Here is a 13,555-nt window from a genome sequence, read left to right as displayed (position 1 = left end):
GGTTCCCGCCATTCTCCTGCCTCAGCCTCCCCAGTAGCTGGGACTACAGGCGCCCGCCACCTCGCCCGGCTAGTTTTTTGTATTTTTTTAGTAGAGACGGGGTTTCACCATGTTAGCCAGGATGGTCTCGATCTCCCGACCTCGTGATCCGCCCGTCTCGGCCTCCCAAAGTGCTGGGATTACAGGCTTGAGCCACCGCGCCCGGCCAAATTTTTTGTATTTTAGTAGAGATGGGCTTTCACCATGTTGGCTAGGCTGTTCTCAAACTCCTGACATTGTGATTTGCCTGCCTCGGTCTCCCAAAGTGCTGGGATTACAGGTATGAGCCACCGCGCCTGGCTCAGTCTCTGCTCTTGACCACTTTTTTACCTCTTTGCTAAGTCACAGGTTAGCATTCAGGGTAGGCCCATCATTCTGTAGGATATTGGGAATATGTGCTTACCTCTTAAAACACTTCTGCCTCCTTAATGTCTGGGAACACATTTACTTTACCTTTTTTGGTGAAAAATTCCTTGGAATATTTTCCTGCCACAATGAGCTTGCGAGGCACCTTCCCCAGAAGTTCTATGATCAATGCAATGTGATCTGTATATTTCAAACATTTCAAGAAGGGGGAAAAAAAAGATACATAACAAGAGTAACAAATGTAGCTCTAGAAAATAGCAGAAAGAGTAGCACATGCACACCTCTTTGTAAAGCATATCAGGCTTGCTTGCTATCCTAAATGGGAAGAGGAAGACTCTATCCATCTAATGGAGAATTCACAAAGTCAAATTTTTGTAGATTCAGTGATAACTAAAAACAATCTTGGTGTGAATGCTCTGCTTCCTGAAGTATCCCCTGGGTCCTAGATTAAAACTCATGTAACAATACTACCTCTGCGATTGAAGAAGTCTTGTGAATATTTCCCACTGAGGGCAAAGCATCTTGGAATTCTGCCTATCAGCTCTATAATGTGCACAATGTGGTCTAAAATAGAAGGGTAAGAAGAATAGATCAAGGACAAGCTGTAAAAGAGGTTTTTCTATGATTAGCTTTTTCAAGGACTAGCTGTTTAAAAGTAACTACAAATAAAACCAAAGATAATGAAGGGAAGACTGACTGGGAAGGCCAAGAATTATTTCTGGTGATTGGTCACCCGACAGTGTCAGGCAAGTACCATTCTGGATTTTGGAGGCTTATCTTCATCTTTACTTCTCTTTTGTCTATATATCTAGGTTCAGGTAGGTTCTTTAGGTAAGATTTAAAAAACTGTCCAAATATGTGTTAGACATTCTGGAACTATTATTTGTGATCGTTCTGTCTCAGCCTCCCCAGTGGCTGGGACTTCAGGCATGTGCCACCACACCTGCTGACTTAAAACATTTTTTGGAGAGATGAGGTCATGGCATACTGCCAAGCTGGTCTCAAACTCCTGGGCTCAAGCAATACTCCTGCCTTGGCCTCCCGAAGTGTTGGGATCACAGGCCTGGGTCACCACCTGGCTGATACCCCATTTTAAAGATGAGAAAATAGAACTTCAAAAAGCACAAATGGCCTAACTGGAAACGTCAGGGCTAATATGAGCTAAAACTCAAATGAAAACCAATTATCTTATGTCTTGTCTAAAGCTTTTTTTCCTAAAATCATTTTTTAAGAGTAAAGATTAGCACAAACATTTTAAAGTATAGCTACTTGATGATCTGTAATCGTCACAGTATGAATATGGATCATGAGCGCCACCAGGGAGGCATGCAGCCTCTTAACCAGGAGGTGAGTCTGGGAACAACCAGTACACACACCTCAGGCAGATCTACTGTCTTTTTTTTTTTTTCCTCTGCAGGTGACAGAAATTAAGAATATAAAACCTTTTTTTTTTTTTTTTTTTGAGATGGAGTCTTGCTCTGTCGCCCAGGCTGGAGTGCAATGGCATGATCTTGGCTCACTGCAACCTCCGCCTCCTGGGTTCCAGTGATTCTTGTGTCTCAGCCTCCTGAGTAGCTGGGATTACAGTTGCACACCACCATGTCCAGCTAATTTTTGTATTTGTAGTAGAGACAGGGTTTCACATGTTGGCCAGGCTGGTCTTGAACTCCTGACTTCAGGTGATCTGCCTGCCTTGGCCTCCCAAAATGCTGGGATTACAGGTGTGAGCCACTGTGCCTGGCCTGTATTTTTTGTAGAGATGGGTGGGGTTTTGCCATGTTGCCCAGGCTGGTCTCAAACTCCTGGGCTCAAGTGATCCACCCACCTCAGTCTCCCAAAGTGCTGGGATTACAGGCATGAACACCCAGGCAGAATATAAAAGTTTTTTTTTTTTAAATGATGGCTCCTGGCCAGAAAAAAAGCTTTATAAAATACTTTTATCCTGTAGTTACAGAATCATTAAGGGTTAAACTTCCAGTTATGTATCTTACAGGGGAAATAACATGCTAGAGACATTCATATTATCTGGGAATTTGTGAAGGTTTCAGGTTATATCTTTCTCATGTAAAGGAGTAGGTGTCATTTAAAGAAGACTTCACATTTATGACTTCCCTACAACCTTTGAGCAGTTTTGACTGAATTTATGGTTTGGTAACAAGTACCTGCATGCCAAGAATTTTTCTGCTGGTTTTTGGCAGGACCTGCAAATGTGTTTTTACCATTAACAATAACCAAAATGAGAATACCAAGGAAAAACTTAGACTACAGTTTCTAAGAGAACTTCTTAAAGTTCTTAGAAACTTAAGTAAACTTCCAAGTAAAATATTGGTTCTTTAAATATTTTTCCTATACCAAGGAATTCCCTTGAAGTTGTTACTTTACATTTAATTCCTGCAACCTATCTTTGGCTTATGAGGATTGATATACTTGACAGACAAAATTATTAAGTATTATCCCATGAGTTAGGGCTGTGGAAAGCCAGAGTAGAGGACATGGTACTCAGGCTCCTGTCCTACCATGACTTGTAACAAACTGCACACACTAGTCAGGGGTAAGGGTTTGCTTGTTCCTGCTCTTATAGGCCAAACTGCAGTAGAACAGCACAGGTAGGGTTGATGTTTGACCTAAGGACTATTAGTACTAACTGGTATAGGATGGAATAAATTAGAATTTAAATATCTAGGGAAGATAGTTTTTCCCTGTCCCCTTATTTGGGACTCTGCATATATATTAAAATTTTCAGGTTTGGTAGCATACTACTACTTGATATAATTCTAGCCACTATACGTGTTCTGTACCACACACTAACATTTATGGAGAATCTAGGGAAGTAAAAAAAAATTAATTACCCTCCCAACAAATATAGTAGGTAGTTTCTAGGCCTATAACCCCAAACACTGTAAGCCTATAACCCCAAACCTATAACCCAGAAAAATAGCAAGCAGAGAGTGGGTAAAATCAAGTAGTAATTATAGTATCCTCTAACATGGGGCTTATACATATAAAATATGTACTCACTTAAATAGGCATTCACAGGAATTAGATAGCATTTTCCAAATGGTATTCATTAGGGATATTAGCAGGTCCTACTAACATTACCTATTAATATCCCAGAAGACCACATTTTGAGAAACAAAGAGCACTCCTGGTTCCATAGAGCATGAAATACGTGTTCCCAAAGACTCAAGGAAAGTACAAAAAGAACATGTTCTCTACATTGGGAGGGTAGATGCTGTAGTGATCTCTCAAAATAATCCTCATTAATCCTACAAATAAAACATAAGCTGCCTCAACTGTATAAAACATTTTCTTGGCTGGGCGCGGTGGCTCATGCCTGTAATCCCAGCACTTTGGGAGGCTGAAAGGGGTGGACCACGAGGTCAAGAGATAGACACCATCCTGGCCAACATGGTGAAACCCCGCCTCTACTAAAAATACAAAAATTAGCTGGGTGTGGTGGTGCATGCCTGTAGTCCCAGCTACTCAGGAGGCCGAGGCACGAGAATCGCTTGAACCACTGCACTCCAGCCTGGTGACAGAGTGAGATTTCGTCTCAAAAAAAAAAAAAAAATTTTTGTTTGTTCACTCAAATTATTAACCCATTTAGTTATCTGGATGCCATCATAATAGAAAAATCAGACATATACAGTTGCCTGCTTCCACAGTCTCTCAGACAAAGTTACTGGCAGCTTAAGCTTTTCCCACTGGCTACCACAACATGTAAATCCATTCTATTTTGTTTTAAAATGGAATTCCAAAGAAGAAAAAAATTACAGTTTTATATTCAGAAAAGGGAAAAAAGAATGCTAAATGTTGGCAGAATTTATAGAAATAGGATATAGTCTCTGCATTTAAGTAGTGTGTGTATATTAAAGTTACTGACCTCTAAATAAATTTGGAGGCATAATTGAGCAACAGGTTGATGAACAGGTAAACTCAAACTGGGTAAAGAATGAACCACTGATATATACAGAAAGGAAGATAACTAGATGTTGAAGAAAAAAACTGTCCAGCACACAGAAGTTTTAGGTTAACTGTGGCCTTTTGACTCTGACAGAGCTCTTTAGTATTTTTCAGAAAATATCTAAATATCTAAAAACTTACTATAAAATGTCTTTTATATTTCTAACTTTTCTGGGATTTACATATGCTTTGCACACTAACAAGACTAAGGCTCTTCAGTACTAACAAATGATGTTAGCTAAATGTGGAAAGTGTAAATACCACACACACACATCCACGGTTCAGGGTTCTCACCTTCATCTCGAGTGTACTCTTCCCCTGAATGAGGTTCAAACAAATAGTCACCTGTGGCCAGTTCAAAGGCCTAAAAAAAAAAAAGAGGACAGTATATGAAAGCACAACAGAAAAGAAGGCCTTTGGAAAGCTTACTGCTATTTGGCTCAATATGAAGTAACTCTTGTTCCCTTGGGAAAATTTACAGATTTAAAAAAAAAAAAACTAAAAAAAACCCCCATAAGATTATTCCTAAAGCATTTCTTCCACATCCCTATCTTAATAAAATGGAGAAAACAGCAAAGACTCAGTAAATACTAACATGTGGGTTATTTCATGCCTAAACCTCCCCACCCTAAACCCCCAGCAATTCAGCCCTCCTGAGTTTCCCTTTTTTGGCCAGAAAAAGGCACACCTGGATATTAAGGTGATTCTAAATTATTATGCATGAGAAGAACAGGTCTTTCTTACATTATAATCACACACGGCTAGAAATTGAGATTCTGTACCAAACAAAAAAAATCAAAACAAAAAAATTCAGATGTCTACTTATGACTCTCTAGTGTTCGACAAGTACACTATTAACTTTTGCATAGGAAGTACTCCCTAGACTGTCCCAGATGGAAAGTTCCTGATTCCTAGGTCTTTTTTTTTTTTTTGAGATGGAATCTTGCTCTGCCTACCAGGCTGGAGTGCAATGGCGTGATCTTAACTCACTGCAACCTCTGCCTCCGGAGTTCAAGTGATTCTCCCGCCTCAGCCTCCGGAGTAGCTGGGACTACAGGCACGTGCCACCACGCCCAGCTAATTTTTGTATTTTTAGTAGAGATGGGGTTTTACCATGTTGGCCAGGATGGTCTCAATCTCTTGACCTCATGATCCACCCGCCTTGGCCTCCCAAAGTGCTGGGATTACAGGCGTGAGCCACTGTGCCTGGCCAATTTGTAGGTCTTTAGAAAATCAGAAGATTAAGTGTAAAGGGAGTCAGGAGCCTAGCCTATGTGACTGGCAAGTCAGTACTCCCTAATCAGGAAAAGAAAAGCCTGTCTCCTGTAATAGAAAAACCTCTTACAGTGTTCGAGAGCATCTTAGGAAATGATATCCTTAGGAATAAGTGCCATGCAGAATGAAAAGATAGTGTTAGGGTAACAGCGGGGCTACATAAATCTCACTGATTATAAATGGAGTTTTAAAAATCAGTACAACAGCAGTTTTGTTTTTTTGAGACAGAGTCTTGCTCTGTTGCCTAGGCTGGAGCGCGGTGGCGCAATCTCGGCTCACTGCCACCTCCGCCTCCCAGGTTCACCCCATTCTCCTATCTCAGCCTCCTGAGTAGCTGGGACTACAGGTGCCCGCCACCACGCCCAGCTATTTTTTTGTATTTTTAGTAGAGATGGGGTTTTACTGTGTTAGCCAGGATGGTCTTGATCTCCTGACCTCGTGATCTGCCTGCCTCAGCCTCCCAAAGTGCTGGGATTACAGGCGTGAGCCACTGCGCCCGGCCAACAGCAGTTTTTAAAAATAACCTTATTGATAGGGAAACACAGTTATAAAATAAGTGCTAGTCATAGGTCAATTTTGATTAAATCAATGGTACTAAGTGGTCCAAACAACCTCAAGAACTGTAGACTCCAGGACTTAGTTGGGGCATATTCTCAATTTAGACCCAAGTTTAGGTCTTGGTGGCTCACCAGTGTCAGTTTCTGCAATTTCATGACAGAATAGCCTTTCTCAAAACAGTACTACCGTCCAGAGGGAGACCTCAAAACCAGAAGTTTCAGGATAGGTTTAGGAATCAAATACTATCTCTAAATGTCAAGAGTGCTATATGGCTTCTTGCTTGGCATTGCTTGTTTTACATTTCACTCGTTTATTATGAAACTGAACCACAGTGATAGAGCAGATACTTGTTCTACCCTCAGTTGTCCTGAGGTTTATAGTCCCAAAGCAACAGAGAAACAAATCATGATTCTTATTCAACAAAACTTGTCAATCATTCCTGACACCAGGACTTAAAAAAAGAAAACAACTCATGGTCTCATAGAGTTCAGTAAAGATACTGAAATTAAAGTTAAAACAAAAACAAAAACAAAAACAAACACACACATGAGCCAGTCATGGCAGTGCTATATGCCTGTGGTACTGGCTATTCAGGAGGCCAGAAAATGAAATATTCTTCAGTGCTAAAAAGAAATGAGCTATTAAGCCATGAAGATATGGAGGAACCTTAAATGCATATTACTAAGTGAAAGAACCCAATCTAAAAAGGCTACATACTGTATGATTCCAACTATTTGACATTATGGAGACAATAAAAATATCAGTGGTTGCCAGGGAGTGGTGGAAGGAAGGGATGAACAGGCAGAGCACAGAGGAGTTTTAGAGCAGTGAAATGATGTTGCATATAATAATGATAGATACATTTGTCAAAACTCATAAAGGAGTGAAATGAGATGTAAACTACTGACTTTGGTTAATAATGATGTGTCAATGTAGGTTCACTGTAACAAATGTATCACTGTGGAGCAGCAGATCGATTGTGGGGGAGGCTCTGTGTGTGGGGAGCATATAAAACTTATTTGTACTTTTTGTTCAATTTTTCTGTGAACCTAAAATTGCTCTAAAAAATAAAGTCTATTAAGAAACAAACCAGTGTACCATCCTTTGTTAACCTTCTCTAGACTACTGCCTTTGAGAAAAATGGCTTAGAAGATAGCATGAAATGCATGGAAAAGTTAAAACAATGACAATTTAAACAGACTAATCACATTCTGATCCAGAAGTAACTTGCAAACTCTAGGTAGCAGAAAGGAATACTGACACAGCTTAAGGGTCAATCTAGCATTTCATAAGCAATGTTTGTGTGTGGTCAGAATGCAAAGAGTGACTACCAAACAGAAAATGAGGACTTTCAGGTAAGAGCTGTTTCTACAAAGTAACATGTCCATCATCTGTATCAATGGGCTGGCCAATGGCTGTCTCAAAGTGAGGAAGACAAGTCAGAGTTCTGATGCTTGTCCTTCTGCAGAGATAGAGGTGTGCTTAATGTATTAACTGAAGGCCCCTTATCTTGACCCAGGTTTGACCACATTAAGAAGGGCTGAAGTGCTGGATATGTTATTTTAGAAAAAAGGAACTAAAAGATGATTCAAATTTCCTGTCTTCAACAATCTATACCAAAGGGAAGTAAAATTCCAGAGCAGGGCTGGAGGCTGGAACAATTAAGTCTGTTTTAAATTAAAAAGGTTGCCAAGGAATAGGGGAAAAGGGAAACAAGGAGTTTTTCTCCAATGGTATATAGAGTTTCAGTTTTGAAAGATAAAAAAAGTTCTAAAGAGGCCAGGTAGGGTGGCTTACACCTGTAGTTCCAGCACTTTGGGAGGCCAAGGCGGGAGGACTGCTTGAGCCCAGGAGTTCAAGACCAGCCTGGGAAATATAGTGAGATCCCATCTCTTAACAAAAAAAAAAATTCTAAAGACAAGTTGTATAAAAATGTGAACATAGGCCAGGTACAGTGGCTCATGCCTGTAATCCCAGTACTTTGGGAGGCTGAGGCAGGTGGATCACTTGTGCTCAGGAGTTCGAGACCAGCCTGGGCAACATGGTGAACCCCGTCTCTACCAAAAATACAAACAATTAGCTAGGCATGGTGGCACATGCCTGTGGTCCTAGCTACTCAGGAGGCTGAGGTGAGAGGATTGCTTGAGCCTGGGAGGTGGAAGTTGCAGTGAGCCGAGATTGCACTACTGCACTCCAATCTGTGTGACAGAGTGAGACCTTGTCTCCAAAAAAAAAGAAGACTTAAGAAATCAGAAATGGGCCGGGCATGGTAGCTCACGCCTGTAATCCCAGCACTTTGAGAGGCCGAGGCGGGCAGATCACGAGGTCAGGAGATAGAGACCATCCTGGCTAATGTGGTGAAACCCTGTCTCTGCTAAAAATACAAAAAATTAGCCGGGCGTGGTGGCAGGCACCTGTAGTCCCAGCTACTTGGGAGGCTGAGACAGGAGAATGGCGTAAACCCAGGAGGCAGAGCTTGCAGTGAGCCGAGATTGCACCACTGCACTCTAACCTGGGCGATGAGCAAGACTCCCATCTCAAATAAATAAATAAATAAATAAATAAATCAGAAATGAAAGAGGAGACATTATAATGAATACCACAGAACTACAAAGGATAAGAGACTACTATGCATAATCATATGGCAACCAATTGGAAAACCCAGAAAAAATGGAAAAATTCATTGACAATATAACCTATGAAGATTGAACCATGAAGAAATAGAAACCCTGAACAGATAAAAAATAAGAGATTAAATCTGTAATAAGTCTCCCATCAAAGAAAAGCCCAGGACCTGATGGCTTCACTGCTGAATCCTACCAAATATTTAATGAAAAACTAATAGCAATCTGTCTCCCGGGTTCAACTGATCCTCCTGCCTCAGCCTCCCAAGTAGCTGAAACTACAGGTATGTGCCACCACACCTGGCTAATTTTTTCATTTCTTTTGGTAGAAATGGGGTCTCACTATGTTATCCAGGCTGGTCTCAAACTCCTGAGCTCCAATGATCCTCCTGCCTCAGCTTTCCAAAGTGCTGGGATTATAGGCATAAGCCACCAAGCCTGGCCCGTCATGATCTTATATACAGAAAACCCTAAAGACTCCACCAAAAACCCATTAGAACTAACAAACAAATACAGTAAAGTTGCAGGATACAAAATCAACACACAAAAATCAGCAGCATTTCTGTAAACTAACAACTAGCTGAAAAATAAACCAAGAGATCAATTCCATTTACAATAGCTACAAAAAACAAAACAAAACAAAACAAAACACTTAGAAACATATTTAAGCACGGAGGTAAAAGACCTGTACACTGAAAACTATAAAATGCTGAGAAAAGAAATTGAAGACACAAATAAATGAAAATATATCTTATGTTCATGGTTTAGATTTTAATTTTAATTTAATTTTATGAGAGAGGGTCTTGCTCCGTGACCCAGGCTGGACTGTAGTGGTGCAATCTTGGCTTACTGTAACCTCTGCCTCCTGATCTCAGGTGATTCTCCCACCTCTGCCTCCCAAGTAGCATGAATCACCACACTCGGCTAATTTTTAAATTATTTGTAGAGATGGGATTTTGCCATGTTGCCCAGGCTGGTCTCACACAATCCATCTGCCTTGGCCTCCCAAAATGCTGGGACTAGAGGTGTGAGCCACCGTGCCTGGCCTTACTATTGTTAAAATGTCCACACTACTCAAAGTGATCTATCAGATTCAATGCAATCTCTATCACAGTTGCGATGTTATTTTTCATAGAAATAGAAAAAACAATCCTAAAATTCACATGCAATCACAAAAAATCCCAAATAGCCAAGGCAGTCACGAACACAAAGAAGAAAGCTGGGCTGGGCGTGGTGGCTCACGCCTGTAATCCCAGCACTTTGGGAGGCTGAAACAGGCAGATCACTGGAGCCCAGGAGTTTGAGACCAGCCTGGGCAACACAAGGAGACCCCATCTCTACAAAAAATACAAAAATAGTTGGATGTGGTGGGGCGCACCTGTAGTCCCAGCTACTTGGGAGGCTGAGGTGGGAGGATCGCTTGAGCCCAGGAGGCGAAGGCTGAAGACAGCCATGATTGTGCCACTGCACTCCAGCCTGAGTGACAGTATGAGACCCTGTCTCAAAACAAGAACAAAGCTGGAAGCATCACACTACCTACTTTCAAACTATACTACAAAGCTATAGTAATTAAAACAGCATGGGCCTGGCAAAAAAAGCAGAAGCATAGACCAAAGGAACAATATAGAGAGCCCAGAAATGAACCCACGCGGCTGGGCGCAGTGTCTTACACCTATAATCCCAGCACTTTGGGAAGCCAAGGGAGGTGGATCGCAAGGTCAAGAGATTGAGACCATCCTGGTTAACATGGTGAAACCCCGTCTCTACTAAAAATACAAAAATTAGCTGGGCACGGTGGCGTGCACCTGTAGTCCTAGCTGCTGGGGAGGCTGAGGCAGGAGAATGGTGTGAACCCAGGAGGCGGAGCTTGCAGTGAGCCGAGATCGTGCCACTGCGCTCCAGCCTGGGCAACAGAGTGAGACTCCGACTCAAAAAAAAAAAGAAATGAACCCATGCATGTATGGTCAAGTGATCTTTGACAAAAATCCCAAGAATACAGAATGGGAAAAGGATGGTCTCTTCAATAAATGGTGTTGGAAAAACTGGATATAAAAAGAATGAAATTGCACTCCGAGGCCGGGCACGGTAGCTCAAGCCTGTAATCCCAGCACTTTGGGAGGCCGAGGCGGGTGGATCACGAGGTCAGGAGATCGAGACTATCCTGGCTAACATGGTGAAACCCCGTCTCTACTAAAAATACAAAAAAAAAACTAGCTGGGCGTGGTGGCGGGCGCCTGTAGTCCCAGCTACTTGGGAGGCTGAGGCGGGAGAATGGTGTGAACCCGGGAGGCGGAGCTTGCAGTGAGCCGAGATCGCGCCACTGCACTCCAGCCTGGGAGACACAGCGAGACTCTGTCTCAAAAAAAAAAAAAAAAAAAAAAAAGAAATTGCACTCCGAATACAAAAATCAAAATGGATGAAAGACTTAAACATAAGACCTGAAACTGAAAAACTACCAGAAGAAAACAAGGGGGAAACCCACATGACATTGATCTGAGCAACGATTTTTTTGGATTTGACCCCAAAAGCCCAGGGAGCAAAAGCGAATACAGACAAATGGGATAACATCAAACCAAAAAACTTCTGTACAGCAAAGGAAACAATAGTGTGTACAGATAACCTATGGGATGGGAAAAAATATATGCATGCTATACATCTGATAGGGGTTAATATCCAAAATAATATGGAACTCAACTCAATAGCAAGAAAACAAACAAAAAAAAACCCTATTAAAAAACAGGCAAAGGACCTAAATACACATTTCTGAAAAGAAGACACACAAATGGCCAACAGATCTACTAAAAAAATAGCTCAACATCATTAATCATTAGGGAAATGCAAATTAAAACCAAAATGAGGTATCATTTCATATCTGTCAGAATGTCTGTTATCACAAAGATGAAAGATTTAGTGTTGGTGAGAATGTGGAGCAAAGGGAAGTCTTGAATGTTATTGGTAGGAATGTAAATTAGTACAACCCTCATGGAAAACTATATGGAGGTTCTTTAAAAATCTAAAAGTAGAGTTACCATATGATCCAGCAATCCCACTTCTGGATATTTACCTCAAAGATTTAAAATCAGTTTGTTTAAGTGATGTCTGCATTCCCATATTCACGGCAGCACTATTCACAATAGTCAAGTTATGGAATCAACCTAAGTTGATTTTAAAATCAATCTAAGTTGAGTCTATACAGATCAGATAAACAGACAATAAAATGTGGTATATACAGGTTGCTCCAAAATCCAAAATTGACACGACATGCAAAGGAAATGCTCATTTGGAGCATTTCGAAGTTTAGATTTTTGGATTAGAAATGTTCAGACAGTATGTATTCTGCAAATATTCCAAAATCTAAAAAATTTCCCAAACTGAAACTGGTACCAAGTGTTTCAGATTCGGGATATTCAACTTGTATACACAATGGAATGGAATACTATTCAGCCTTAAAAACAAGATGGAAATTCAGTCATTTGCAATGACACGGATGGAATTGGAAAACATAATATGAAGTGAAATAAGCCAGGAACGGAAAGACAAATACTGCAACACTCTCACTTATATGTGAAATCTAAAACAATTGAACTCATAGAAGCAGAGAGCGGAATGGTGGTTACAGAGGCTGGGGGGTGAAGATAATGGAGAGATAATGATTAAAGAGTTAAAAAAGACAAAAAAAGGGAAAAAGTAAATTTAGTTTTAACTATAACAATATTTCTAGAAATATCTGACAAGTATCATTCATACCTTATTTCTGTTACTAACCATATTTAATTGCTCAAATCATGAAGATACTAAGTTGAAGGTGGCTTTGAAACTCATTTCAAACCAGATATGCCAAGTTTTGTTCAAATTTTGTTTAGAAGTCTACTTACTGCTCCTCTTGATATGGAGAAGTAACATAATTAAGTACCCAGTCCTAGTGGTTAGTGCTCTGCAAACAACCAATAGCAGGGGAATGAAGCAAAGGAAAGATGTCTTAACAGCAAGGAAGCGATGTTTCAGCGCTAGAAAGGATGAAAGAAGGTTACAATAGCCACAGGTCAAAAAGGACGGTTGGGAAACTCCCGAGTTCAGTTATTAGTTTTTTTGTTGTTACTAAATATATTCTACCACTCACTTCCAGTTTTAAAAGTAGTGTTTTTCCAGTCTTAACACAGCTGTAAATTATATTAGTCAAAGCAAATAAATGGTTCTGTATCAAAGGTGTACGTAAGAATTGCTGAAGAACTTTTCCAAAATGCATATGTCTACTGCACATATCCCTTTCCTATTTAAGAATCACAGACAATTTCCCTGCCTCATACAGAAAGCAAACATAAAAAAACCCCATGTATTTCAGGGAGTCACAAGTTCTATGTGACAAAGAAAAGTGATAAAGTGGGGGTTATTTCAAATAAAGTCGTCAGGAAGATATCTCTAAATAGATTCTGTTGAACAAAGACCTGCATACGGTGAACGAGAAAGCACGTCCAAAGGTCCAAGGTAAGAATGAGCTTCACAAGACTAGGGAAAGAAAATAGGACTTTGAGTGGAATAGATGCAATTAGAGGATTTAAAACAGGGGAGTAATATGATTTGATTAACACTTAAGACCACTCAGGCCACTATGTGATAATGTGACACGAAGGGAGAAAAACAGAAGCAGAGAAAGGAAATTAGGAGGTCACTGTATTGATCCATTTGTGAAATGATGATGGCATGGGTTATAATGAGTTAATGGAAAAAGT

General features: G+C 40.6%; 1 protein-coding gene across 5 annotated transcripts in view; it reads right to left on the bottom strand.

The window, feature by feature from the left end:
• The window catches only part of SRPK1 (SRSF protein kinase 1), a 92,810-nt gene that overhangs the window by 5,077 nt on the left and 74,178 nt on the right, over positions 1-13,555 (bottom strand). For 3 of the 5 annotated variants that reach the window (XM_015136229.3, XM_078000169.1, XM_015136231.3), the window contains 2 exons: positions 4,663-4,732; positions 493-585 (listed from right to left, as the gene is read on the bottom strand). In XM_015136229.3, coding sequence (XP_014991715.3) covers positions 493-585; positions 4,663-4,732 — 163 coding nt within the window. Of the gene's footprint in view, positions 1-351; positions 586-4,662; positions 4,733-13,555 lie in introns of all 5 variants that reach the window. The other 2 variants (XR_013416474.1, XR_013416475.1) reach the window with 1 other exon arrangement.

This window comes from Macaca mulatta, chromosome 4 (genome assembly GCF_049350105.2).
Source record: "Macaca mulatta isolate MMU2019108-1 chromosome 4, T2T-MMU8v2.0, whole genome shotgun sequence".
NCBI lineage: Eukaryota > Metazoa > Chordata > Mammalia > Primates > Cercopithecidae > Macaca > Macaca mulatta.
This window is presented reverse-complemented; position numbering and strand designations above follow the sequence as displayed.